Source organism: Musca autumnalis, unplaced genomic scaffold (assembly GCF_047663935.1).
Source record: "Musca autumnalis isolate F117 unplaced genomic scaffold, ASM4766393v1 scaffold_4, whole genome shotgun sequence".
Lineage (NCBI taxonomy): Eukaryota > Metazoa > Arthropoda > Insecta > Diptera > Muscidae > Musca > Musca autumnalis.
The window spans coordinates 128,870,172-128,897,231 of NW_027411977.1; the positions used below are offsets into that span (position 1 = coordinate 128,870,172).

Below are 27,060 nucleotides of genomic sequence, written 5' to 3' on the forward strand. Positions count from 1 at the left end.
ACACCTGTGGAGTAATAAGTCGCGTAAATACATTATAAGACGAGATTTCAATCAATATTCACTTTGAAGTAATCGGTTCAGCAGAATCGGTTCTAACCCGATTTTTAAATCTGGTTTCTAAATAACCAGCGAACCAGAACCGCCACCCATGAAAATTACATTTCCGTAATCAGCGAAACAAACCCTACCTTGGACAAAAATTCAATAAAATTGAAGAGTTTTCCTTGGAGTCGTTCCAGTTGCGCTTACGTTTACACACATGGCTTAAATCGCCTTATTTGGCATAAATGACTCGTACATGGAGTAACTCTACTATATACTCTCCAATTTTGTTGAATTTTTTTTTTAAATGTAGGTATAATAATGCTCTTTATGGTAATATATACTTTTTTTGGAAGACAGAGCTGTTTACCCCTGTTATTTTAGGCGATCCCCCTGAATATGGTATATTCAGGGAGACTGACCATATATGCGCATATAAAATGTGTCTTTTAGAACCGCTATACATTAAGAACGGCTCGCTTTGGGAGAATGATCGGACAGTAACACTTAATATTCTATCGTCATCTTTTCCTCATTATCATATTTATTTCTTCAACTTCATCTTACCTCGTCATCATCTTTACACCATTTTCACCCTATTTTCTATAGTTTTATCCAACTTTCCGAGGTACTTTCACAAGAAGTATGGACTTACCCCTGTAAGAACTTGTACCGTCGTACTGGAACAGCGAATGAAAATGAATCAACGTGATTCGAAAGCAGCTGTTAAACTTAAATTTTTAGACATTTGGTGTGGGAGGTACCCGAAGGAGTGGACCGATATAGTCCATATTCGAAACTGATCTATGCCTCGTTGAAGTTTAACTATGTGCAAAGTATGGTTGAAATCAGTTACTACCTTCGAAAGTTATCGTGCTCACCATTTTAGCGAAAAGTTTTGAACTTTTGTGGGGGAGATACCCGAAGGAGTAGACCGATGTGGCCCATCTTAAACTAAGTATGCACAAAATATTTTGAATATGCTGAAGGTATAAAAATATTGCAATATTTGGAAGAAATTCTTTAGCTGTTGGGTCGTGATACCACGAAGTCTGGACTTACCCACAAAACATGCATATATCTGCACAAAAAATCACAATAAAATTCAAAATGATGCACGAACCGTAAAGCTGAAAACACATCCAACGTTTGAGTAAAGTTTTGTGTCATATCTGATAGAAGAATAAAGAAACAAGTGAGAAAAAGCTATAGTCGGTACTGGCCGACTATGTGATACCCTACACCACTACCTCTGTGCATAATCTTTTCACTCGAAAACATTTCTTTTAGGGAGATACGAAAGTTTTCACCTATCTGGCTTTTATACCAAATGACTTAAGGCGAACTGAACCAAAATAATTAATATTTAATTTTATATTGGACTACTATCGACATCACCAACATCAATATTCTTCTATCTCTGTGAGAAAATTTCATGATAATCCGATCAAAATTCCGACCTGTAGTGTGATTGCAGAAAAAGTGGAAAAAAGGGATGTATTACCGACTATTGCGATATCTCTATTATTTGACCACCTACGCCAACCTACTTTGCATAATTTTAAAGATGGGATTTTCTACTTTCTTAGTCGGGCTTTGCTTTTAGATGGTCCCCAACCAAAGGTGTGATATGCGTCATTATAACTAAAATCGCAAAAATTAAAAGTTGGGTTCTATTAGCGACTATTGCGATATCTTCGTTGTGTGACCGCCTACGACAACCTACGTTACATTGTTTCAAAGGCGATATTTTCTACTTTCATTGCCAAGTTATACTTTTTAAATACCCCTTATAGACGCTGAGATATTTGCTTTGGAATAAAATGTAGACTTTTTATCCAAATAACTTTTTTGCTCATTCCGACCCCTAATTATTATCCGACCATCACCAAAATCAATAGGCTTCTTCCCCTCCGGAACCCCCATCAACACACAAAATTTCGTGACGATCCGATCAAAATTGCGACCTGTAGCGTGATTTCCAAAAAAGTGGAAAAATGGGATGTATTACCGACTATTGCAATATCTCCGTTATTTGGTCACCTTCGCCGACCTAGTTTGCATCATTGTAATGATGGGATCTTCTACTTTCTTAGTCAGACTTTGCTTTTGAAAAGCCCCTAGCCAAAGCTGCGATATTCGTCATTATAATTAAAATCGCAAGAATGAAAATTTAGGTTTTATTTGCCACTATTGTAATATCTCCGTTGTTTGATCACCTACGAGAACTTACTTTACATCATTAGAAAGGTGATATTTTCTACTTTTATTGTCAGGTCTTGCTTTCGGTGTACCCCATATAGAAGCTGAGATATTCGCTTTGGAAAAAAACGTTGTCTTTTTATCCACATAAGTTTTTTTGCCCATTCCGACCCCTGAACATTATCCGATCATCACCAAAATCACTAGGCTTCTTCCCCTCCGGGACCCTCATCAACACCCAAAATTTCGTGACGATCCGATCAAAATTGCGACCTGTAGCGTGATTACAAAGTTTAGATGGACAGACGGACAGACGGACGGACGGACTGACGGACGGACGGACGGACTGACGGACGGACACACATAGCCAGATCGACTCAGCTCGTCGAGACATTCATTTTGGTATATATAAGTATGGGTCTACGACCATTATTTCGATGCGTTACAAACTTTTTGGGCAAAACCAACTTATAATCCCCTTCCCACATAGTGGTGTAGGGTATAAAAATGAAACACTTTGTCTTTTATTCATCTACCAGAAATGACACAAAACTTTACTCAAACGTGGATGTGTTTTCAGCTTAACATTAAACAGACATTTCTAAACTTTTATGGGAAAAGTGAAATCGACATGAGCCGAAAACGTTTTCTTTAATTGAAAAAGAATTTCATTATGGAGTTTAATATTTCAATGGTTTATATTCCTCCGTTAAACATTTACAATTTTCTGACCAGCAAATATTTTTAGGCTCCCTATTGAACTGACTGAATATTGCTTTCCAATTACCATAGCAAACGAAATTCTATCTACAAATCTTTTTCCTGCTGTTCGAAAAAATTAAGTAAATAAATAAATGTGTCATTTATTTCAATAGAAATTCCATTATTCATTCTAGAGTGGGGGGCTGCTGTATGTCTTCATTAGAACTTAATAACCTCCGTGTTGGATTTTATGTTTTTGACATTTGTTGAAGTGAAGTGTTGTGACAAACAAAGGCATTCTTCCAAAGTTCGTTTTCTTTTTATCATCCATATAAACATCATCATTACAGTTGCCATTTGCATTCATCTTCATTTTCAATTTTTTTGTTATCAAAGAAGAGGAAATTTTTTACATATACATGTACGCACGCACACATAAGGACAAACACGCGTCTTGAATTATGTGACAAATGTATTTGTAATTTTGAATAGCTCTTCATGTTGTTTGTGTTTTTGTCAAAAGATTCACTTGACTTATTGTTACATTTTTAAAGCAGCTGCCTTCCATTCATTGGCAAAACATCACGTTTTCTTCTTATACAAATATATGTATGTATGTAGGTATGTATGTATGGAAGAGAGGCACGAGGATGAATGAATAAAGGAAAATCCATCATAATTACCGTTAACTCATATGCTACTATTTGTAATGCTGTTGGTAATTTTTTCCACACAATTAATCAAAATAATTTATCTGTTAATAGGTAGGTAGGTGGTGGTGGTGAGATATGCATCGTTAGGCATTATTTCACTTTGCTGCGGAGCATTGATGATTATTTCTACATTGTGGGATCAAACTCACCTGACGTTTTCATGTCGTTGTATATAAATCTTGTGAAACTGTGTGTCACGCGGTTGTCCTGCGATATCATCTTTCATCTCCATGGCTACGTGTCTTGGTAACACTGACAGCAAAAGACGCTCCTGTTGTAACAGCGGGTAATTTAGAATTCGAACAATGGTTCCGGTACAAACAAATGAGGAAACGCCATATGAAAAAAATATATAACAATTAATTAATAATATATTAAAAATTACTTCTTATTTTTGTTCCGGTGAGAGTGTAAACATTATGGCAAATAATATATAATTCTTTAATCTGATTAATGTGTTGTTGTAGGTTTCATTTGTAACATTAGCATGGGTGGATTATTATGTGTGTCGTATTTTTGTAATTTATCAAAATAATCATTTTGAAGTTGAGCTATATCTGGATTTAAAGTAGTTCGGTATCTATAAGTACGAATTTTCACTATAAGTAGAATGTCCAAAACCACCACATTTCTGAACGCCAACAGTAACAAAATTTCATATTTCGAACAACCAGCGCACCAGCTGTAACCTTAATACAATTTTCAGTGCTTCAACTCCTCACATAAGTACAAACTCCTAAAATCACTTCTCAAGCCTTCGCACTCTTTAATTTTAGAATTCCAGCTTTATCTTTCGGCCCATACCAAATTTAGTACCAATTGCTACTTTCACTTATAGAAAATTTTCCACAATCACCTCTTTATCTTAACTCTACACAACAAAGCTGCCCTAATACCATTATTTCAGATTCGTAGCTCTAGGTTCAGGTCCAAGCCCAATTGCAACTTAAGTACTTTTCGTATACATTTCGTCGGTGTCATGCTTAAGTGTTCCATACGCCATTTGCCTGTTTTGAGATAATCGCATTTTAATGTTTTGCGTCACAACTGTGTGGAGCTGGATAAAGCAAATATTCATATTTTTGGCTTGAAATGTTAATAAAAGTATATAGAACATATTTGCAAAAATTTAGAGGAATACGTGTTGGAATATAAAAGTTACAGAGATTTTTTTAAAAAAATAATTTTTGTCGATATGTTCCATATCCGCACTTATGACACAAATGTGAAATATTGTAAATCACATAAAACAAAGTGACAAAAAAATTTTCCATCTTTGCCTCAATAAATTAAATACTTCTAAATCGAAAATTAAAATTCTGATTTTTGAAATGTGTTTTTAAACTTGTAAGTTTTTAAAATATTAATTTTATAACTGAAAAAATTTATGCTTTCCCGTCGAGGTATGGATATCTCGGAAACTAGAGCAGATAAGAGAAAGCCGACTAGAAATTCAGAAAGAGCATACCGGAAAACCCTAAAAACCACCTGTATCTCAAAAAGTAAAAAATGGCGTATGGAACACTTAAGCATGACACCGACGATTTGTACTCATTTCAAAATCACCTCCTTGCATAAACGAACTATCCCAACCGCGATTATCATAACAATTTTAAAGATTTTAGCTTTATTCGTTCACATAATACCAAATTCTGGCACATTTAGTAGCTTTTACGAGGGAAACTAAAAAAGTTTCGGGCATAGGCAATACGAAGAGTTGCCAGACGCCATTTTACATTTCCATTGAAAAGTTCGACATTTTTTAGCATAATCGTTCTACTGTTTGACGTACGACCATGCGTCGAGTTGTTTAGAGTGACACGAAAATATCAAAAAAAAATTGAATTTATTTGTGAATATTTTTCACAACTTTCGAAGTAGATAATCACGGCAAGACTGCATCGATCAAATATTTGTATGTCGACCATCCTATAGCACTATGAAAAACTGGTTTAATGAATTCAATCGGGGACGACACTCGAAAAAATACGAAGGTCGTGTTGTTGTGCCAGAAAAAAATTAAATTATGAAAAACCACGTTTAGCTGTATTTCAGTCAGTTATTGCGTTGTGGTTTGTTGATACAGTGTCAATGTGACGGTGACACGGTGAGACCATTCAAAAGAAAACGCGAACAAAGTAGAGAGCATTTACCAAACAAGAGAGGAAATATGAGAGCAAATAATGGGAACATAGGGAAAATAGGAAAGTGATTTTGCATCTCATGAAAATCCTACATATTTTTGAAAATGTCATGTATCTTATGCGAGATACCTGTACAGCATGAAAAAACTACATCATGAACGAAAATATGTAACATTTCTTGAAATATTTTTTTCTGTGCATGAGCCCGACAAATATCAGCAATCGCCAGAAGATGTTGTATAAATGTTCAAAAAGCATGTTTTGGAGGTGTCTCAATCGGAGTGGAAAAAGTGTTTCAAAAATTGGTTTGAAGGTATGTAAAAGTGTATAAATCGTGATGGAGACTACTTAAGAAAACAACAAAACTGTTTTGATAATAAATAACCGCGTTTTCATTGTTAGGCCAGAAATTGTTTTAGTTCCCCTCGTACTACTTGTCGTAAACTTATTGTTCGAATTTGCAAAAACCCTTTTATACAACTATCCTGCACTCCATCAGTGTCCAAAATTTCCAATTTTAGTACTTTTCGTACCCTCCACCTTTCGTACTCCTTTACGAATTTTCAAAAAACGAAACTTATTAAACAAATACGCCTAAATAGGAACCCTCACCCTCAAAATTCTAGATTCGGTGTTGATCACTTGTCAGACAACCAAATTGTACAATTTTAATTATTTTAAGTACTTTTTGAACCCTTCCAATACGATTTTCCAAAAACCCACCCTTATCACCCACCTAATCGTCAATAGAAACCCTCACTCAAAATTGCAGGATCCTAGCATCCGCCGTTTCGCCTGGGAATTAAGAAACGAGTTTGTCTCAGTTACGAAAATAGAAGTGATTGAGATAAGAGAACATATTTTATCAATTTTTAGAGAATAGCGGCAACATATTGAGATAATGAGATTCAATAGATTGGTAAGAAAAAGTCAAAAAGTCAAATACGAGGTTGAGAAAGTAAAGCATTGATATGTTAAATCAAAGACAGCTAATAAGTGTGCTCGTAGATTACAGCTCATCGTTATTAGTAAGAACGGATGGGAACATCATTTTGGCCATTCATTTGGCCAGGAATGAGCTTAGTTAAGCCAAAATTTAAAGCTCGGCATGTTACACTCTAAGGGTACTGGATCCCCAATTTTTATTAAATCTTTTTTTTCTTAAACTGGACCCAAAAAATTTATAAAGGTTGATATCATGATTTTGGCCCGACTTATTTATCAATTTAGTTTTGTTATATTACATCAGCAACTTACACAAATAAGATTAAAACGTCATGATTTGGCCTTTGGAATGGTGGTATTTGAACGTATTTGAGCTTTTTGGACCCGTTTTACCGACTTTCAGAATAATGACTATTAAATATTTCCTAATGATGTCAGTGGGGATGTCTTCCCAATCATTTTTATGTTCGTGAACCCGATTTTGCATACTTTTTTGCTTGGTAAAAAGTATAGTACCCAAAAATTCGGTATTCCAGTTTTTCTAGAAGGTGTATAATTTCCATATTTGATGGGCATTAGTAGATTTGGCGCACTTTTTGGGATTTATTATGATATCAGAGTATGATATCTATCTATTTAGTAAAAATGAAGTGATTCCAATAATAATGAGCAAGGAAATAGAGCTCAGTTGTAGGTCTTTCAAAACAATACTTTGAGGGTCTATTTTTCCGTCGCAATTTTGATTGGATCGTCACGAAATTTTGCGTGTTATTGGGGGTCCCACAGAGGAAAAAACCTATTGATTTTATTCAGGGGTCGGAATTTGAAAAAAAAAACTTATTTGGACAAAAGGCCAACGTTTTATTTCAAAGCGAATATTTCTCTTCTGTAAGAGGTATATTGAAAGCAAAACCTGGCAAGGAAAGTAGAAAATATCACCTTTACAACGATGTGAAGTAGGTTGTCATAGGTGGTGAAACAACAGAGATATCGCAATAGTCGGTAATGCATCCCTTATTCCATTCTTTGTGCAATCACACTACAGGTCGGAATTTTGATCGGATCTTCGTGAAACTTTGGGGGTTGATGGGGGTCTCACAGAGAAAGAAGCCTATTGATGGGTGGGGTACATCCCACTTTTCCATTTTTATACCCTCAGCCTTTAGGCTAAAGAGGGTATTTACACTTTGATACGACCAAAAATGTGCCTCATCGAAATAATGGTTTTAGACCCCAAGTATGTTTTTACGATATCCGTTTCAGACAATCTTGAGTAGATCTAGCAATGTCCGTCCGTCTGTCTGTCTGTCGGTCTGTCTGGCTGGCTGGTGCGCACGATAACTCTCGAACGGATCAATGGATTCGGTTAAAATTTTGGGTATCGAAATATTTTGTCCAGATTCGATTTAAGATCGAAGATGGGCCATGTAGGTCTACTCCTTCAGGTACCTCCCCCACAAATGTCCAAAAATTGTCGCAAAACTTGTGCGCACGATAACTCTTGACGGAAATAACCGATTTGGTTCATACTTTGCACACCGTGTAATTTCTACCAAACTAAGATGAGGTTCCAATATGGACTCAAACGGTCCACTCCTTCTGGTACCTCCCACACAAAATTTCGGAAAAGTTCAGTTTAGGACCTGGTCTCGAATCGCTTTGATTTTTGTTTACGCAAGTTGTATTCGCTGTCCTCTATACGACGCTATAAGTTTCATTAGGGGCAAGTCCATACTTCCTGAGAAAATAGCCTGAAAGTTACCAAAAACCCTATGACACCGTGTGTAGTGGTTGGAGCGCAAGATAACTCTCGAACGGATCTGCCGATTCGGTCCAAAATTTGGCTTTCGTAATACTTTGTCCAAACTTAGTTCAAGTTCAAAGATGGATTATATCGGCCCACTCTTTGCGGTACCTCCCCCACAAAAGTTCGAAAATGTTCGGAAAATTTGTGCGTACGATAACTCTTGAAGGGAGTAACCAATTTGGTCCATACTTTGCACATTATGAAATTTCTACCAGACTTAGATGAGGTTCCAATATGGACTCTATCGGTAAACTCCTTCGAGTACCTCCCACACAAAATTTCGGAAAAGTTCAGTTTAAGACCTGCTCTCCAATCCCTTTGGTTTTTGTTGTAACATCTTGTATTCACGGTCCCCTATACGAAGGTACAAGTTTTGGTTTTTGTTGTAACATCTTGTATTCACGGTCCCCTATACGAAGGTACAAGTTTCCTCAGGGGCAAGTCCATACTTCCGGAAAAAATAGCCTGAAAGTTGAAAAACAAACCCCATGTTTATGGGTGAAAGCGCAAGATAATTCTCGAACGGATATGCCGATTCCGGCCAAAATTTGGCCTTTGTAATATTGTTTCCAAACTTAGTTTAAGTTTGCAGATAAGCCATATCGGTCCACTCCTTCAGGTACCTACCCAACAAAGTTCAAAAATATTCGGAAAAATTGTACGCACGATAACTCTTGATGGGAGTGACCGATTTGGTCCATACTTTACATGTTCTCATAATATCTACCAGATATAGATCAGGTTCGAATATGGACTATATTTGTCGACTCCATCCCGTACCTCCCACACAAAATTTTATATAAGTTCACTTTAAGACCTGCTATTGAATCACTTTGATTTTTGTTGAAGCAACTTACATTCGCTGCCTCACTTACGATGGTAAAAGTTGTTTCGGGGGCAAGTCCATACTTCTTGAGAAAACAGCCCGAAGGGTGTAAGAACCCCCAATGGCACCCCCATGGTCTATGTCGGTCCATTCCTTCAAGTACCTTTTCCGCAAAATTGTTGAACTTTTATCCTAATCAACATTTTGTCGGTTTATACGACCAAAATTTTGAAACGCATTAAATACCTAAGTTTTTTCGAAAAAGGGGTTTCAATTTACACAGGCTGAGGGTATATCTCTGTCGGCAAAGCCGACTGATACTTTTTTACTTGTTTTATTTGAGTTGTACTGATGATGCACTTAAATACGTTTCAACAAAATTTACCTGTATTAATGAAGGCATTCAAAGCAAAAGCGCTAAGTATTCCAATTTTAATATTTTGAGTTTTACCAGTCAAAAGCTTATGCACAGGGGTAGTGGTGTAGGGTATCACAGAGTCGGCCCCGAGCCGACTATAGCCTAGGCTCACTTGTTTTGGTATATATATGTATGGGTCTACGACCATTATTTCGATGCGTTAAAAACTTTTTGGCCAAACCCAACTTATAATACCCCCCACATAGAGGTGTAGGGTATAAAAATTAAATAAATGCATAATTAAAAAAATATTTGTGTTAAAAACTTAAAAAAATAGTTCCTGGGCTTTTATAGAATGGGATGGAATTTTGTACTTTCATAGTCAGACTTTGCTCTTGGAATTTCCCCAACTAAAGCTGTGAAATTCTTCATTATTATTAAAATCGCAAAAATGAAAAGTTGTGTTCTATTAGCGGCTATTACGCTATCTTCAATGTTTGACCATCTACGACAACCTACGTTACATGGTTGCAAAGGTGATATTTTCTACTTTCATTAGCAGGTTGCTTTTGATATACCCCTTATAGAAGCGGAGATAATCGCTTTGAAATAAAACGTTGACTTTTTCTCCAAATAAGTTTTTTGCCCATTCTGACCCCTGAATATTATCCGACCATCTCCAAAGTCAATAGGTGTCTTCCCCTGTAGGACCCTCATTAACCCCCATTTCGTGACGGTCCGATCAAAATTGCGACCTGTAGCGTGATTACAAAAAATGGAAAAATTGGATGTATTACCGACTATTGCGATATCACCATTATTTGGCCACCTACACCAACCTACTTTGTATCATTGTAAAGATGGGATCTTCTACTTTCATAGCCAGACTTTGTTTTTGGACGCTCTTCAACCAAAGCTGTGATATTCGTCATTATTATTAAAATCGCAAAAATGAAAAGTTAGGTTCTATTAGCGGCCATTGCTATATCTTCGTTTTTGCTTTTAATATACCCCATATAGAAGCGGACATATTTGCCCATTCCGACCCCTGAAGATTATCCGACCATCACCAAATTCAATAGGCTTCTTCCCCTCCGGGACCTTCAGCAACACCCAACATTTGGTGACGATCGGATTGAAATTGCGACATGTAGCGTGATTACAAGATTTAGATGGACAGACGGACGGACGGGCACACATAGCCAGATCGACTCAGCTCGTTGAGACATTCATTTTGGTATATATATGTACTAGCTGAACCCGGTGTGCTGCGCTACCCCGACCAAGATAAAATATAATGGAATGCTATACTTATATTGAAATTATTCTTTAAAATACTTTAATGCATAACTATGGTAAATTTCAAATTTCCTTTACAATTCCATCGAAAAAAAATTAAAAATTTTTTTTACAAGCACTTTCACGATTTTTGGTACATGGGTTAGGAAAAAAATCGTGGTTTCAAATCTGTTCGCGTTCACGAAATTGGATGCTGCGCCCAAAAGTTATGGGGGGTTTTCTTCCCTTATAAAGAAAAAATATTTAAAAATTCCCTTTGTGTTGTAATACCAAAATGTATAAATAAATCGGTAACAACATTTAATATCTATCCGTAGACGCCTAAATATTTGCTAAATTCATTTTCATTTTCGCGGAAAATCAAAAAATAATGAAGGAATCTTGGAGTAAATTTTATTTATTCTAACTCAGAGTCCATAAAAATCTCTAAAAAATAAATTAAAAATACGTACAGAATTTAGACAATGTCCAGAAGAATGTGAGACCAACATTTTATAGATTAGGATTTTAAATTGCATATTCCAGCTACAACAAAAGACTAAAGTTTATTGTTGGAATATTATTTCAAAAATATATTTTTTGGTTTAATACGAAAAATTTGAGAACATTTTTTGGGAGTTATTCTACTATTTCGCTAAATTTCCAAACAAAACCTGAATTATTTTGCTAAAACCTCTTCAAGGAAAATATTTTATCATCGTGAAAGTATATTTTCTTAGTTTGATAAGCAATAGAATTTGGAAATAAAGAGTGATATTGATATTACAATCAAAGAAAAAACATAAAAGTTAAAAACCGCATAACGCGCGAAATAGTTAAAATCAGTTGAGGCGCATGTGGTTTTCGCATTGAGCTAGTGCATCTCTGTCAATATGTTTGCATTTTTCCATGTTTCATTCAGCGACCAAAGTGTGCCATCAGTTGCATCTTACTACACAAAAATGCTTCATGTAGGTAAAAATAACGCGATGTTCATATGATTATAAGGCGCATCCGATTTCAGTGACCCCCTGCTAAAAATACGTCAATAAGACAAATTTTATACAGATTCGTCAAGAACCGCGGATGTGCTACTTGATTCTATTTTTTGTTAAATACGAATACTACTCCCGAGTCTCTGTAAATTATGACACACCTTTTTGACAAATATTATATTATAAAAACTAAAATCACGCGGGGTTCAAGGGTACCTGAGTCACAGTTGTAAATTTTGAAGCCAAAAAATAGGTTTTTATAGAAAATTTACGCACCAGAATTTCGACTTTGGACTCTTATTACTAGGGAGCTGTATGAAGCACACTCATGAGATATACATCAAACGACGTGGAATCACGAGTTCTACATTCCAATAAATAGTTTGGGTAATTATCTGGTTGCGCCCTCCAATTATAAGAAAAATTCGAAAAACCCAGATTTCAAAACTTCAAAATGTCAGCATCGATTTTAGGGGGATGCAGTGTATATATCGAAAAGTCATACATTACAACCATGTTGCCCAAGGGGTATTCTTCAGTTCTTTCTTTGGGCTCAGGTCTGAAATTTTCATGGTTTGACCAGAAATCAAGAAAGAACACAAAAAAACTTGTAAACTTCAACACATTTTTACCCATTTTTTAATATTACCACCAACACAGCTTCCACATAAATTATTTGTTATGGTTCATTTTATGCGACCCCGGCTAAAACACTTCAATTAATATAAATATATTCATATTGTATAAAATATATTGACAGTTCGCGACTTATTAAATGCTGAACCTCAACTTCAACGATTGTAAAACATTTTTGAATATTACCATATAGCAGATATGAAGGCTTTCTCAACACATTCAGTGCCGTGTATGGACCTTATGTTATGGCATTTTTGTATGGTGCAGGTAGTAAGACTCCTGCTAAATCCTTTCCTACTATGACTACACCTAAGTGGGTGACATTTGCAAATGGCATATCGTCACCATAAATGCCTCCTTTAAAGAAGAGAATTAAATTAGGAATAACGTTAAGATTGAGGGCATATATCAAGCAGTTGTGACACCTTAAATTACTATTAGGGTAGGGTATTTTTTAACAAAAGCATGACCTGAAATCTGAATGAGTTTCAAAATATTTTTTCGAACATTTTTTAGTCCAAATTCTGCAAAAAATTTACAAATCTCGACCGATTTTAATATACACTAATACCTCGATTTGAGATGTTTCGATTTGCGTTACTGATTGGATTTGCGTTATCAAAAATTAATAGATTTTGTTTCGAATTTCATTACTGAATCGATTTGCGTTATTTAATCATGGGTATAGTAAAACTGCCACACATTTTTTACCGATTTTTGTCGGTAACTTAAAAAATGAGTTAGTGATTTGCACTACGATATAGATAGAAAATATTAACCAACGAAAAATGCTTCTATACCAAATCCTAGCTTTATAAATTTTTAACGGTTAAAGGAAGAGTTTCTCATCTACAAATCTGCATAATGTTGCATTAAAAAATTACCACATAGCGCAGATATTGCAGCCGCGAAAGAAGTGAAGCAGGTGTGTGCGTTCTTAACGTCTCATGATGAAGAAACGAACAACGAAGACTTACTTTCCATTAACATGGTACATGCATTAGAAGAGGAATCACTTGAGGCTCATTGAGCTCTTCAATTCAGCTATTAATTTTTCTGCTTATGTTATTTCTGGTAAAAAAATAAAGGCAAGGGCAACCCAGTTCGAATATGTCTCGGTCATTATTTATTTTTTTTTTTGCCAGAATTACAATCCAAGAAAATTCATTGAGTTTTGTCCTTTAAGGCCTCGGTACATAACAAGCCGCCTGGCTTTCTTGCCATGCTTCAATTCTGACATATTAAAAATAAAAGGAAAAAAGTGCAACCTAGTTCGAAATTGGCTCGGCCTTTTTAATTCTCTATTTTTCTTATGTCAGAATAAAGCCAGGCGGCGAGTCTTCTTATGTACCGAGGTCTTCACGTCTAAAATTGAGAAAAATTTTATATTTAAAAAATTGTGGAACCAATTAAAAAATTCTTCACATAAATATATGGAAAAACGTGTTTCGATTTGCGTTGTTTCGCATTGCGTTGAAGTTTGCCGGAACCAATTATTAACGCAAAACGAGGTATTAGTGTAATTAATATATAGTCCCAATTTCTTCACACTTAAAAACTTCATTGAAATTGGACATTCATAGCGTGTTGGTGCCTCAGATACCTAAAATCGGCCAAAATTTTATATGGGAGCTACATCCAAATCTGGACCGATTTCGATATATTTTGGCACATTTATTTGTAGGCAAAATTCTGTAACAAATTCCAAAATTTATTGCAATCGGGCATATATTGCATGTTTGGTGCGTCAAATAGATTAAAAGACTTATATTCAATAGAACGACCTTTTTGCCGTAATGGCGAAATGAAGGAAATAACTGCTTTTTTACACCGCTATGTGGTATTTTCGATATTTGTAAAATATACCAAAAATGTATGACCCTAGTTCACATATTTTTAATCTGCATAAAATGCCAATTCGATGTCCCTCAGTCTGCTCGTCTGTAGAAAAGTAGACAAAGCTCTCAACATCGTTGATGAAGTTTTTAATGAAAATTATACAGCTGCTAAGACTGCAGGAGGAACGAAGTCTTTTGAAAGCCGCCAGAAGCCGAAGGCTTTCGATAATTGAATAAAAATGTGTTTAAATAATTTTTAAAATTAGTTAAGTTGATTATAGTAACACGAAATTGTTATTGTATAATCGGGAACATCCGAAAACAATGTGCAGATGAAGAAGAAGAGGTGATTTTGTTATTGAAGATGATCTCGATGACTCCATAGAACAATACCATATTTTCGGTATTACGAAGGTTCGGAAATTAGATGTATACCACTATGTTGTAGAAAATTGTTGGTCTATACCCATAGTGTCCGTAAAACAATACCTACATATTTTCGATATTTTGTTGGTGTTAGGCACATTGAACAATAAAGGCGTGTGCAATTTTTATCTTGGTCTTCGGTCGAGGTACAAACATTTCTTGCCGAAAATGTTCGGCGAAGCTCCACGTTTCGGCATAGCACCCATAGAACGACACCGCCCGAAAGCGGTATTTTTGGAGTTGAGCATCAATCACTGCGCTATGGGTATTCTTGATCACCTACATATATACCATTGATTGCTGTAATTTCGAATTTTCAGACTCGTGGTACCGGAATATGAACACAACCGCATAAAAGATGTTTTGCCGTTACTTACGGTTACAAAATTAACATCGGAATGTATTTGCTTTTCCAAATAATAAAAAAATAAAAAAAAACAAGTAAGAAAAGCCTATAGTCGGACGGAGCCGACCATGGGATACCCTATACCACTATCCCTGGACGATCGCTCCCCACGGAACTTCTTTTCAATGATTGTGAAAATTAAATCATCAAATATCAGAGATGTAAAGTATAATACTTATGACCAAAACCAAAAAGTTATTTAGCATGACAAAGACATTTTTGTAGCAGGAAAGGAAAATTTAGTTCACACAAACTAAAATGTAATGAAACCCACTTATGTAGTACTACTACTTCCGTTGTTTAACCGCTACGTTACTGAAATTTTTACCAATTTCACAAAACAGTTTCAGTCCATTTAACCCGCTAAGTATTATCTGATCTTCACGTTGGTTTGTATTTATTATTATTTTGACCTACAGAGCCGCTACAAAATTGGTTAAAATTTTATTTTTGGTCCATTTCATCCCCTGAACATTTCACGATCATCACCAAAAACCAATCATTTCTATTCTGGCCCGAACCCAACCTCCTTAAAAAATTCGTTACAATCGGTCCATAATTGCGGCCTTAAGCTTGTTTACAATTTTTAATGGACGGACACACATCGCTAAATCGCATTATCTCGTCGAGATATGAATTTTGGCATAGCAAATAAGGGGTCTAGGCCGAAAATTTCGTGGTGTTACATAAACTTTTGGAGAGAAAATAAGTAGCATGGGATAAAAATGTGGTTCTCTACACAGAACCCATTATATATTAGGCAGCAGGCCCGTTATCTAGCAAACACTTTATTGCAATTTACATCAGAGTTTTTTTCCATATGTAGGCTACTTTGCGAAATATATATGTCCTCAAGGAATTCAAATATCGACCAAAAATAAAATTTTTATATTTTTCATACAAAAGTAATGGTCCATTTCACCCGCTAAAGAATATCAGATCATCATTCAAAATTGTAGGCATCTTTTTCGACCTATACTCTTACCCGGTGCAAAATTTCGTGACTATTGATGTATAATTGCGACTTCTAGCGAGTTTATTATTACACTACAAACAAATAACCGAATATATTAGGCTGTAACTCTGTTATCTGATCATGTACACCAACATAATTGGCATCAATTGAAAGGTCAAGCGTTCCACTTTCAAATATATCTCAGTTGTCGGGAATGTCACTTCCAGGAATTAAGATATAAGCTGTATATTAAAAATTTTCACAATTTTCACACTAAGGTTTTGGTCCATTTAACCCTCTAAATATTATCCGATCGCCATCTCAAATTGCAAGCTTCTCCTTTGTGATATACTCTTACCTTATTTAAAATTACGCGTTAATCGGACTATTATTGAGACCTACAGAGCCGCTAGAAAATTGGATAAATATTATGTTTTTGGTCCATTTCACCCGCTAAATATTTCACGATCATCACCAATAAGAATAGGGATCTATTCTGATCTGAACCCGACCTCCATACAAAATTTCGTGACGATCGGTCCATAATTGCGGCCTGGACCGTGTTTACAATTTATAATGGACAGACGGACGGACGGACGGACTGACGGACGGACACACATCTCAAAATCGCTTTATCTCGTCGAGATATGAAGATTGGTATACCACATTGGGGGTCTCCGACGAATATTTCGCGGTGTTACATGAATTGTTACCAAAACAAACTTATAATACCCTTTTCCACATTGTGGTATAGGGTATAATTAAACTTGAATATAACTATTTTAAGGCAATCGCGAAACAAAACAGTTGTAAATTGGTAAAATTTTTGATCCACGTACATGTCGTTCGTACTAGTTTTATATAATAGAAGTCGCGGCATTGAAATATGATAGAACATGTAGCAACCACATAATAAGCTTTTGTTGTTACTTACGGTCACAAAATTAACACCGAAATACATATGGTAAATAACAAAAATGTTTTGCAATCGATGAATCCGAGTTTCACTCTTTCAGAATTCGGGAACTGTTAACATATTCTATAAAGTATGACTACAATTCTTTAAAATGAAGTGTTTTAGGAGGGATCCCATAATGTCGACCATTAAAATTAATTTTCGTGGAAGCTGTGTTGGCATCAATGTAGAAAAATGGGTACAAATGGGTTGAAGCCAACAAGTTTTTTTATGTTCCCATGCGTATTCTGGCTTAACCTTACATTTTATAGACCTATTCCCAAAGAATGAATCACAGAATACTCCATGGGCAATAAGATAGCAGGGTATGATTTTTCGATATATCCACTGCATCCACCTAAAATTGATGCTGACATTTTGAAGCCGGAATTTCGGGGTTTTTTGAATTTTTTTAATAATCCGGACGCGCAAGAAGATAATATTCCAAACTCATAACACGATTATAGAACTCGTGATTTTACGTCGTTTGGTGCATGTCTCATGAGTGTGCTCCTAACAGCATCCTAGTAATTGGAGTCGAAAGGCCAAAATTTCATGCGTGAATTTTCTTACAAAACATATTTTTTGCGTGTAAAATTTACAACTGTCATTCAATTTCCTTTGAAACCCGCGTGAATTTAGTTTTTTTACGCGACGGTTCTAATGAAGCCTTCCGCGATCGAATTCATCTACTAAAACCGCGGATATAGATACCTTGAAAATCGGAAAATCAGCAAAAATAAATTTTGACAAATCCGCGTACTAAACCGCGATTTTCTTTAAAATTTTTTACATAAATGGAATCCTTTACTCGCGATTATAACATCTGCGAAAACACGTGTCATAAAAAAACAGAGATACGCGAGTAATATGGGCATTTCGCCAAAAATTGAATGTGGAGGCACATCCGCGGTTTTTGAAGAATCTATTTGAAATAGGTGTATATTGACGTATTTTTGATGGGCGCTGATGAAACCGGATGCGCATCAAAATCGTATGCACATTGCGCGACTTTTACCAACTTTAAGGTTTTTTGCAGTGCATGATGCAACTGGCGGCACACAATGGCCGCTGAGTGAAACATCGAAATATGCATAAATATTGAAATAGATTGATTCGCTTTATCCAAAATCGGATGCGCATCAACCGACTTTAACTAATTCGCGAATTACAGGCTTTTTAAATTTCATATCTTTTAAATGATAGTAATTTCAATATTACTCTAAATTTCCTATCCTTATAAGTTATCACAGTAAGCAGTTAAGCTTTCACGATGGTAAACCATATATTTTGATAAAGTTTTAGCAGCATACTTTAGTTTATGTATTAGATTTTAGCGAAATACTTGCATAACTCTCAAATATTTTTTTTCTAATTTTTCGAAACAAGCCAAAAAATATATTTGTAACAATATTTTCCAACAACGAGTTGTTTCTCCTTTGTTGTTGTTATAATATGCAATTTATAAAGCCAATGTTTATAATTTTGGTTCCACATTTTTTACGCGTTGTCTAGTTTCTGTACGTATTTTTAATTTAGTTTTTAGAGGTTTATACGGACTCTGAGTTAGTATAATTTGAATTTATTGCCAAATTTTTTTAATTTTTTGATTTTCCGCGAAAATAAAAACACATTTTGGAAATTTTGGTGCATCTACGGATGGATATCAAATGCTGTTACTGATATATGCTTACATTTTCTCAATACAAAAAATAAGAAATTTTAAAATATTTTTTCTTTATAAGAGGATAAAAACCGCTATAACTTTTGCGCGCATCGGCCAATTTCGTGAACGCGAGCAGATTTGAAACCAGATTTTTTTCCTTTAACTCTATACCAAAAATCGTAGATGTGCTCGCGAAATTTTTTTTTAATTTTTTTCAAATGGAATTGCAAAGGAATTTTGTTATTTGCCATATATCACCAATATTTTTGAAAATTTAACATAGCTGAAGCCAAGGTTTACCCTTTTAGAACACGCGACTCTTGATTGTATATTATAAAAATTAAATACTTTTGGATAAAATGAAATGTTTTTGGACGTGGCAAAAAATATTGGCCTTAAAAGATAATTTGCAAGGAAGCTGTGGCTATATTTATGTTAAAAAATTGGTGAAAATGGGTTGAAGCCACCATGTCTTTTTTTGTTATCTCTCTATTTGTGAGTAAACCACACTTCTCTCGAGTTTCCTGTCAAAGTAAAAGCAGCAGCAAACTAAATAAGGATCATCTCACTAATGTATTACTTTTCAAAATTTCGTCTGCTTCTACCATTAAATGATGCTGACATTTTGAAGCCAGATTTACAGTGTTTTTTGAAATTTTCTTCTAATTTCATTCCGCAAACAGGTTTTTATAAAAACCATATATAGGATTGTAGTACTTGCGATTCTGAGTTATTTGATAGGAATATTGTGAATGTAGTCTGCACAGCTTCATAGAAATCTGCATCCAAATTCGAAAATTTTGTGTGAACATTTTTCTAAAAATCATATTTTTCGGCCCTAATTTTAACAATTGTTATTCGATTTCTTCGTACTTGATTGCACATTTTAGTTTTTTACGTTCCTGATCCAATAAATCATTCCTCGTGAAAATCAATCTACTAAAACGCGAGTTACAAGAAATTCCAAAGTAGAAAAATCACCTAAAATTGTTTTTAAAAATATCGCGTATTTTATCGCGTTTTTTGCGGATCGTTTCCACTGCAATGAAAAAACTAGTGCAGCATCTTCATTTTAGCGGAAACAGAGATTTGAAAACTTCACTTATAAGGGAGCTACATTCATTTTATCTCAAAAAATAGTGTGTGATGCTACATCCACGGTTCTTGATTGCTCGCCTTGAAATAGATATATATCGATACAGATTTTCATGGTGAACACTGAAATCGGATGCGGACAAAAATTTTATGCACTTTGCGCAAATTAGAGATATTTTATAGGTTTTTTAATGCTAGGATGCAGCCGATGCTACATCTTAGCCTTCAATGTAAATTTCGAAAAATATATATAAATTAAAAGATATGGGTTTGCTGTACATGAACATCACATGCGGACAAAATGATTTTAATAATTACGCGATTTACACGTATTTTAAAATGCATAAATGGGTTATTTGACCTCTATTTCCATTTCAGAAGCTTTGAGATATATCATCTTCAACCCAATTACCTTCCCTAATGGGAAAGCTTTAATATGAATGTCAATAAAGCAAAATCCGTCTATTTTATTGGGAGATTTAAGCAAAACGAAGGAAATATTTCTATAGATTTTTCCAATATTTTCTACTATATAATGCGTGTGAAAAAATATTTTGTCAAATAAAAAATTCTTTTTTGACCAAAATATGTGCTTATTTTGGCTGTAACATCAAAACTATAACACCAATCTGTACGATTGTAGTCTCATTTGATTTGCCGTGAAGTTTACATCCACAACAAATTTTTATGTAATTTTATGACCACTAAATTGGCCTTAATTTTGAAAAAAGTTGACTTATATTCAATAATTTATCAATTTTATGTACATTCCGCGAATTCTGTGTAACATTTTGCAGGTATTATGCAATCTACTCGCTGAAGTCACATCGAGAGAACTTTTTAGTAACAATTGTGCTTATTAAAATAATTAGCGTTTTTATAATATTTTCTTTCTTAAAAAGCGAAATAAAAGCGCCATAACTTTTGTCCGCATCAACCAAGAATTGGCTCGCGACCAGATTCGTACTGACAATTTTTTTCTTAACCTACATATCAAAAATCGTTGATGTAGCGCGAAAAAAAATTATCCGTTTTTTCTGAAATGGAATATGAAATAATTGACAATATTCCTGATATGTATTTAATTTCGGAAATGTAGGTATTTTCTTACTAAACCAATAATAATAATATTTGCCTCTCTCGAAACCACTAATAATCGTTGACAATTTGTATCTTTTTAATTTCCTTTAAATAATTTCAATGCAAATTGATTGTCGTAAATAAAACATTTTAGAACTTTCAAATATTGATAAAACTAAAACATAAAATGTCACAATTTGTGCATATTAGGACAGAATTTTTAAATATTCCATTTGAAAAAAATTAAAAAAATTGTTTGACGCTACATGAACGATTATTGGTACATGGATTGAGGGAAAAATTCCCATTCTCAAATCTGTTCGAGATACTAATCTTGGATATTGTGCGCAAAAGTTATGGCGGTTACAACTCTGATTATTAGAAAAAATCTTATAAAAACGCTATTCGTTATATCGAGAAACATTGTTAATTTATGGCTTCCTACATACTATATGCTTACTGAGGTCCCATAACTTTAGTGAAAAAGTTGTAAATTTTCGCGGAAATTAGGAAATAATTCAAAACAATTGGTAGTTTGCAACTTATATTAATAAAATTCAAGATGTTTATGCATCCGAAAAATATATAAAAATGTGTACGTAATCTAAACATCGCGAAGATTCAAATGAAAATGAAAACTATACAAATCCGTTTAGTGGTTTGCATATTATAGCAAAAACAAAAAAAATATATTGAGGAAATTTATAAACTTTTTGTAAGAGCAAATATTTATTAAAATTTATTTTGTGAGTTAGTTGAGGAAAATGTAGTAAAAATAGGTCGGAGTTATTCTTCTATTTTAGTACAATTTCACGCAAAAAATCACATTTTTTATTATATTCACTTCTCGAATACACGCAACATCTAACGGAAGATCAAGTTCAAATAGATTTTGGGTTCCTTTAAATGGAGTATAATCTTGTGTAATGGTTTACCAATACACCGAATTCTTCTCTTTTAATTTGTACACATTTGCAGAATTTACTTTGGCCGCTAAGATGTAGCATCGTCTGCAGCGTAGTGTGCAAAAAAACGGTATAACGCTTATAATTTGCTCAAATAGCATACACTTTTTATGCGCATCCGATGTCACTATCATCAAAAAAAAAAATAAAAAAAAAAAATAAAAATACATCGATCGAAACCTATTTCGATAAAATCCATCAAGAACCATGGATGTAGCATAACACACTATTTTTGGGATAAATCGGATACAGCTCCCATGCCACTAAATTTTTTAAACCGCTGTTTTCGCAAAAACGCGAGTGATGTGTCAGTTTCTTCATTGAATAAGAAACGATCCACAGAAAACGCGACTAAATCCGCGATATTTCCAAAAACATTTTACGCACATTTTTCGGTTTTTGCAGTTGCTGTTTTCGCCGTTCTAGTGATTGATTTTCACTATTTATGATTTATATGATCTGGACCGCCAAAAAACTAAAATATCTTGGGGTCCCAGCACAATCAAACGGATATTGTAAATACTGTACCCCAAAAATAGGGTTTTTCGAAAAAATATCGCACTAAATTTTGGCCTTTGGCAGTGGATTACTCGGATGCTGTCTGGGTTACATGGTCAATATACATATCAAATTATGCGTAAGGGGAATGCAGTGGAATTTTGAAATGTGATACATTAGAAGTGTAATCTTCATTTTTATACCCTCAGCATTTATGCTAACGAGGGTATATACACTTTCATACGGGCAAAATGTGCCTCATCGAAATAATGGGTTTAGACCACAAGTATGTTTGGACGAAATGTGTTTCAGACAATTTGGAGTCGATTGAGCAATGTCCGTCCGTCTGTCTGTCTGTCTGGCTGGCTGGAGCGCACGATAACTCTCGAACGGATAAACCGATTAGGTTCAAATTTTGGCTTTCGTAATATTTTACCCAAACTTAGTTTAATTTCGAAGATGGGCTATATCGGTCCACTCCTTCCGGTACATCCCCCACAAAAGTTCGAAAATGTTCAGAAAATTTGTCCGCACGATAACTCTTGAAGGGAGTAACCGATTTGGTCCATACTTTGCCCATCGTGAAACGTGTACCAGACTTAAATAAGGTTTCAATATGGACTCAATCGGTCCACTTCTTTGGGTACATCCCACAAAAATTTCGGAAAAGTTCAGTTTAGGGCTATCTCTCGATTTTTGTTTTAGCAACTTGTATTCACTGCCCTCTATACAACGGCACAAGTTTCATCAAGGGCAAGTCCATACTTCCTGAGAAAATAGCCTGAAAGATAACTCTCGAACGGATCTGCCGATTCGGTCCAAAATTTGGCCTCAGTAATATTTTGTCCAAACCTAGTTTAAGTTTGAAGATAAGCCGTATCGGTCCACTCCTTCAGGTATCTCCCCCACAAAAGTTCAAAAATGTTCGGAAAAATTGTTCGTACGGTAACTCTTGAAGGGAGTGGGCGAATTGGTCTATACTTTACACATCCTAATATATCTACCAGATATAGATCAGGTTCAAATATGGACTATATTTGTGCACTCCATCCGGCACCTCCCACACAAAATTTCGGATAAGTTCACTTTAAGACCTGATATCGAATCACTTTGATTTTTGTTGAAGCAACTTGCATTTGCTGCCTCAATTACGATGGTAAAAGTTTTTTTAGGGGCAAGTCCATACTTCTTGAGCAAACTGCCCGAAGAGTGTAAAAACCCCCTATGGCACCATATGTTGTGGCTGGAGATCCACTTCCATAACGGTCAATGTCAATCCATTTCTCCTCCGCAAAACTTTTGATCTTTAATTCTAATCAACATTTTTGTCGGTTCAAACGCCCAAAATGTTTAAAACCCCTAATTACATACGTATTTTGGGAAAAAATTGTTTCAATATACACAGGCTGAGGGTATATCTCTGTCGGCAAAGCCGACTGATACTTTTTTACTTGTTATTCTTCTACTTTTACTTTGGACAGATATCCGTTATTTAAACGGTTTAACCGCCAATCGAATAACAACGTAAAACAAACTCGTTTGCTTCAACGTGTTTTTATTCATTTACGCGGTCATAGCTTCCGCGAAAATTAACTTGTTAGCCACATTTTTAGCGTTGATTAAAAACACTTCATTTTATGCAACTATGGTCATATTTCGTGGTACACTGCAATATTTCGCGAATTATAACAGTGCAAACCTTGGCTTCATCAATGTTAAAAGCCTCCAACAAAATGTGAGGAAACATATAACTTTCTTCTAAATATATATTTTAGCAAATTTTAGCGGATTTTTCGCCCTAAAAAATTTAAAAAAGGTTGAAATAAGCAAGTCGACAACAAAAGCCTCCAACGAAATGTGAGGAAACAATAAACTTTCTTCAAAATATATTTTTGCAAATTTTCGCGGATTCTTCGCGATATCTCAAAAATAAAATACGTCAGATCCTTCCTCGGATAAATACGAACATTTTAAGACAAACGAAACAAATCGGTTGTAAGTTGGTCGAGTTTTTGATTCACGTACGAACGCCATTTGAGTTTTATATAATAGAAGATGGGTCTACGACCATTATTTCGATGCGTTAAAACTTTTTGGGCAAAACCAACTTATAATACCCTCCCCGCATAGTGTGTTGGGTATAATAAAGTTATATTGGATAATACAACACTTGAAACGCATATAAACCACGTAATAGTGGAAATGACATCATGCGCATCCGATTTTCCAACACAGCGAATGAATCCCTTTCATTTGATATACACTTTTATTTGGCGGCCATATTATGGTCGAACGAGCAGAAAACTGACCATAACTTCCACGAGGTACATTTACATCTGATTTCAATGATCACTATTAAAAAATACGTCATTCTATGCCGTTTCAGTGCGATCCATCAAGAACAGTGGATGTAGCATCTCTCTCAATTTTTAGAAAAAATTATTATATCTCGGGATTCCCGATAGTTTTTATGCCCTATACCACAATGTGGAAAAGGGTATTATAAGTTTGTTTTGGTAAAAATTCATGTAACACCGCGAAATATTCGTCGGAGACCCCCAATGTGGTATACCAATCTTCATATCTCGACGAGATAAAGCGATTTTGAGATGTGTGTCCGTCCGTCCGTCTGTCCATTATAAATTGTAAACACGGTCCAGGCCGCAATTATGGACCGATCGTCACGAAATTTTGTATGGAGGTCGGGTTCAGATCAGAATAGATCCCTATTCTTATTGGTGATGATCGTGAAATATTTAGCGGGTGAAATGGACCAAAAACATAATATTTATCCAATTTTCTAGCGGCTCTGTAGGTCTCAATAATAGTCCGATCAACGCGTAATTTGAAATAAGGTAAGAGTATATCACAATGGAGAAGCTTGCAATTTGAGATGGCGATCGGATAATATTTAGAGGGTTGTTGGTGTGCATGATCAGATAACAGAGTTACAGCCTAATATATCCCGTTATTTGTTTGTAGTGTAATAATAAACTCGCTAGAAGTCGCAATAATACATCAATAGTCACGAAATTTTGCACCGGGTAAAAGTATAGGTCGAAAAAGATGCCTACAATTTTGAATGATGATCTGATATTCTTTAGCGGGTGAAATGGACTATTACTTTTGTATGAAAAATATAAAAATTTTATTTTTGGTCGATATTTTAATTCCTTGAGGACATATATATTTCGCAAAGTAGCCTACATATGGAAAAAAAACTACTGACCTTTCCTCTGATGTAAATTGCAATAAAGTGTTTGCTAGATAACGGGCCTACTGCCTAATATATAATGGGTTCTGTGTAGAGAACCACATTTTTATCCCATGCTACATATTGTCACTCCAAAAGTTTATGTAACACCACGAAATATTCGTACTAGACCCCTTATTTGGTATGCCAAAATTCATATCTCGACGAGATAAAGCGATTTAGCGATGTGTGTCCGTCCATTAAAAATTGTAAACAAGCTTAAGGCCGCAATTATGGACCGATTGTAACAATTTTTTTAAGGAGGTTGGGTTCGGGCCAGAATAGAAATGATTAGTTTTTGGTGATGATCGTGAAATGTTCAGGGGATGAAATGGACCAAAAACAAAATTTTAACCAATTTTGTAGCGACTCTGTAGGTCAAAATTATAACCAGCAAAATTTTAAACAAAGTTTGAGTTTATGTGAAGATCAGATAATACTTAGCGGGTTAAATGGACTGAAACTTTTATGTGAAATTGGTAAAAATTTCAATAACGTAGCGGTTAAACAACGGAAGTAGTAGTACTACATAAGTGGGTTTCATTACATTTTAGTTTGTGTGAACTAAATTTTCCTTTCCTGCTACAAAAAAGTCTTTGTCATGCTAGATAACTTTTTGGTTTTGGTCATAAGTATTATGCATTACATCTCTGATATTTGATAATTAAATTTTCACAATCATTGAAAAGAAGTTTCGTGGAGAGCGATTTTCCAGGGATAGTGGTATAGAGTATCCCATGGTCGGCTCCGTCCGACTATAAACTTTTGTTACTTGTTTAATACTTGTTTTGGCACATTTTAAAGAGGCGTATCGATCTATTATTTAAGTAAAAATGACACATCCAAAACGTTTAATACGAGATATTTGCGAAACCGTTTTCTGCAGTTTTTCGAAATTTGAGGGGTATCATATCATATCAGAATGCAAAAAACTAAATACACGCGGGTTTCCACAGGTACGACAATTGTAAAATTCGAACCAAAAATTAGTTTTTTTAAATTTACTCACAAAAATGTCTAATTTGGGAGAGGATTGCTCTTATCCTATGAAGGTTACACTCTGGAGATATACATGCAAAATTGCCTCATCGCAAGTACTACAATCACATATTATGCTTGCGCGTCCAAAGTATAGATAAATTAAAAAAAAAATGTTTTTTTTTTGAAATTTTGCCTGTAAGTGCGAAGATCATTTTTAATGATTACACTGCTCAACAAAATTGAAAAAGTTGAATGTTTCAACCGAAGTTGTTGGTGTTTCTAAATGAAATCGGC

General features: G+C 34.9%; 1 protein-coding gene across 1 annotated transcript in view; it reads right to left on the reverse strand.

The window, feature by feature from the left end:
- Positions 1 to 27,060, reverse strand: part of LOC141402657 (adenylate cyclase type 6) — a 555,913-nt gene that overhangs the window by 226,423 nt on the left and 302,430 nt on the right. The window contains exon 12 of the mRNA XM_073984363.1: positions 3,809 to 3,930. Coding sequence (XP_073840464.1) covers positions 3,809 to 3,930 — 122 coding nt within the window. The remainder of the gene's footprint in view (positions 1 to 3,808; positions 3,931 to 27,060) is intronic.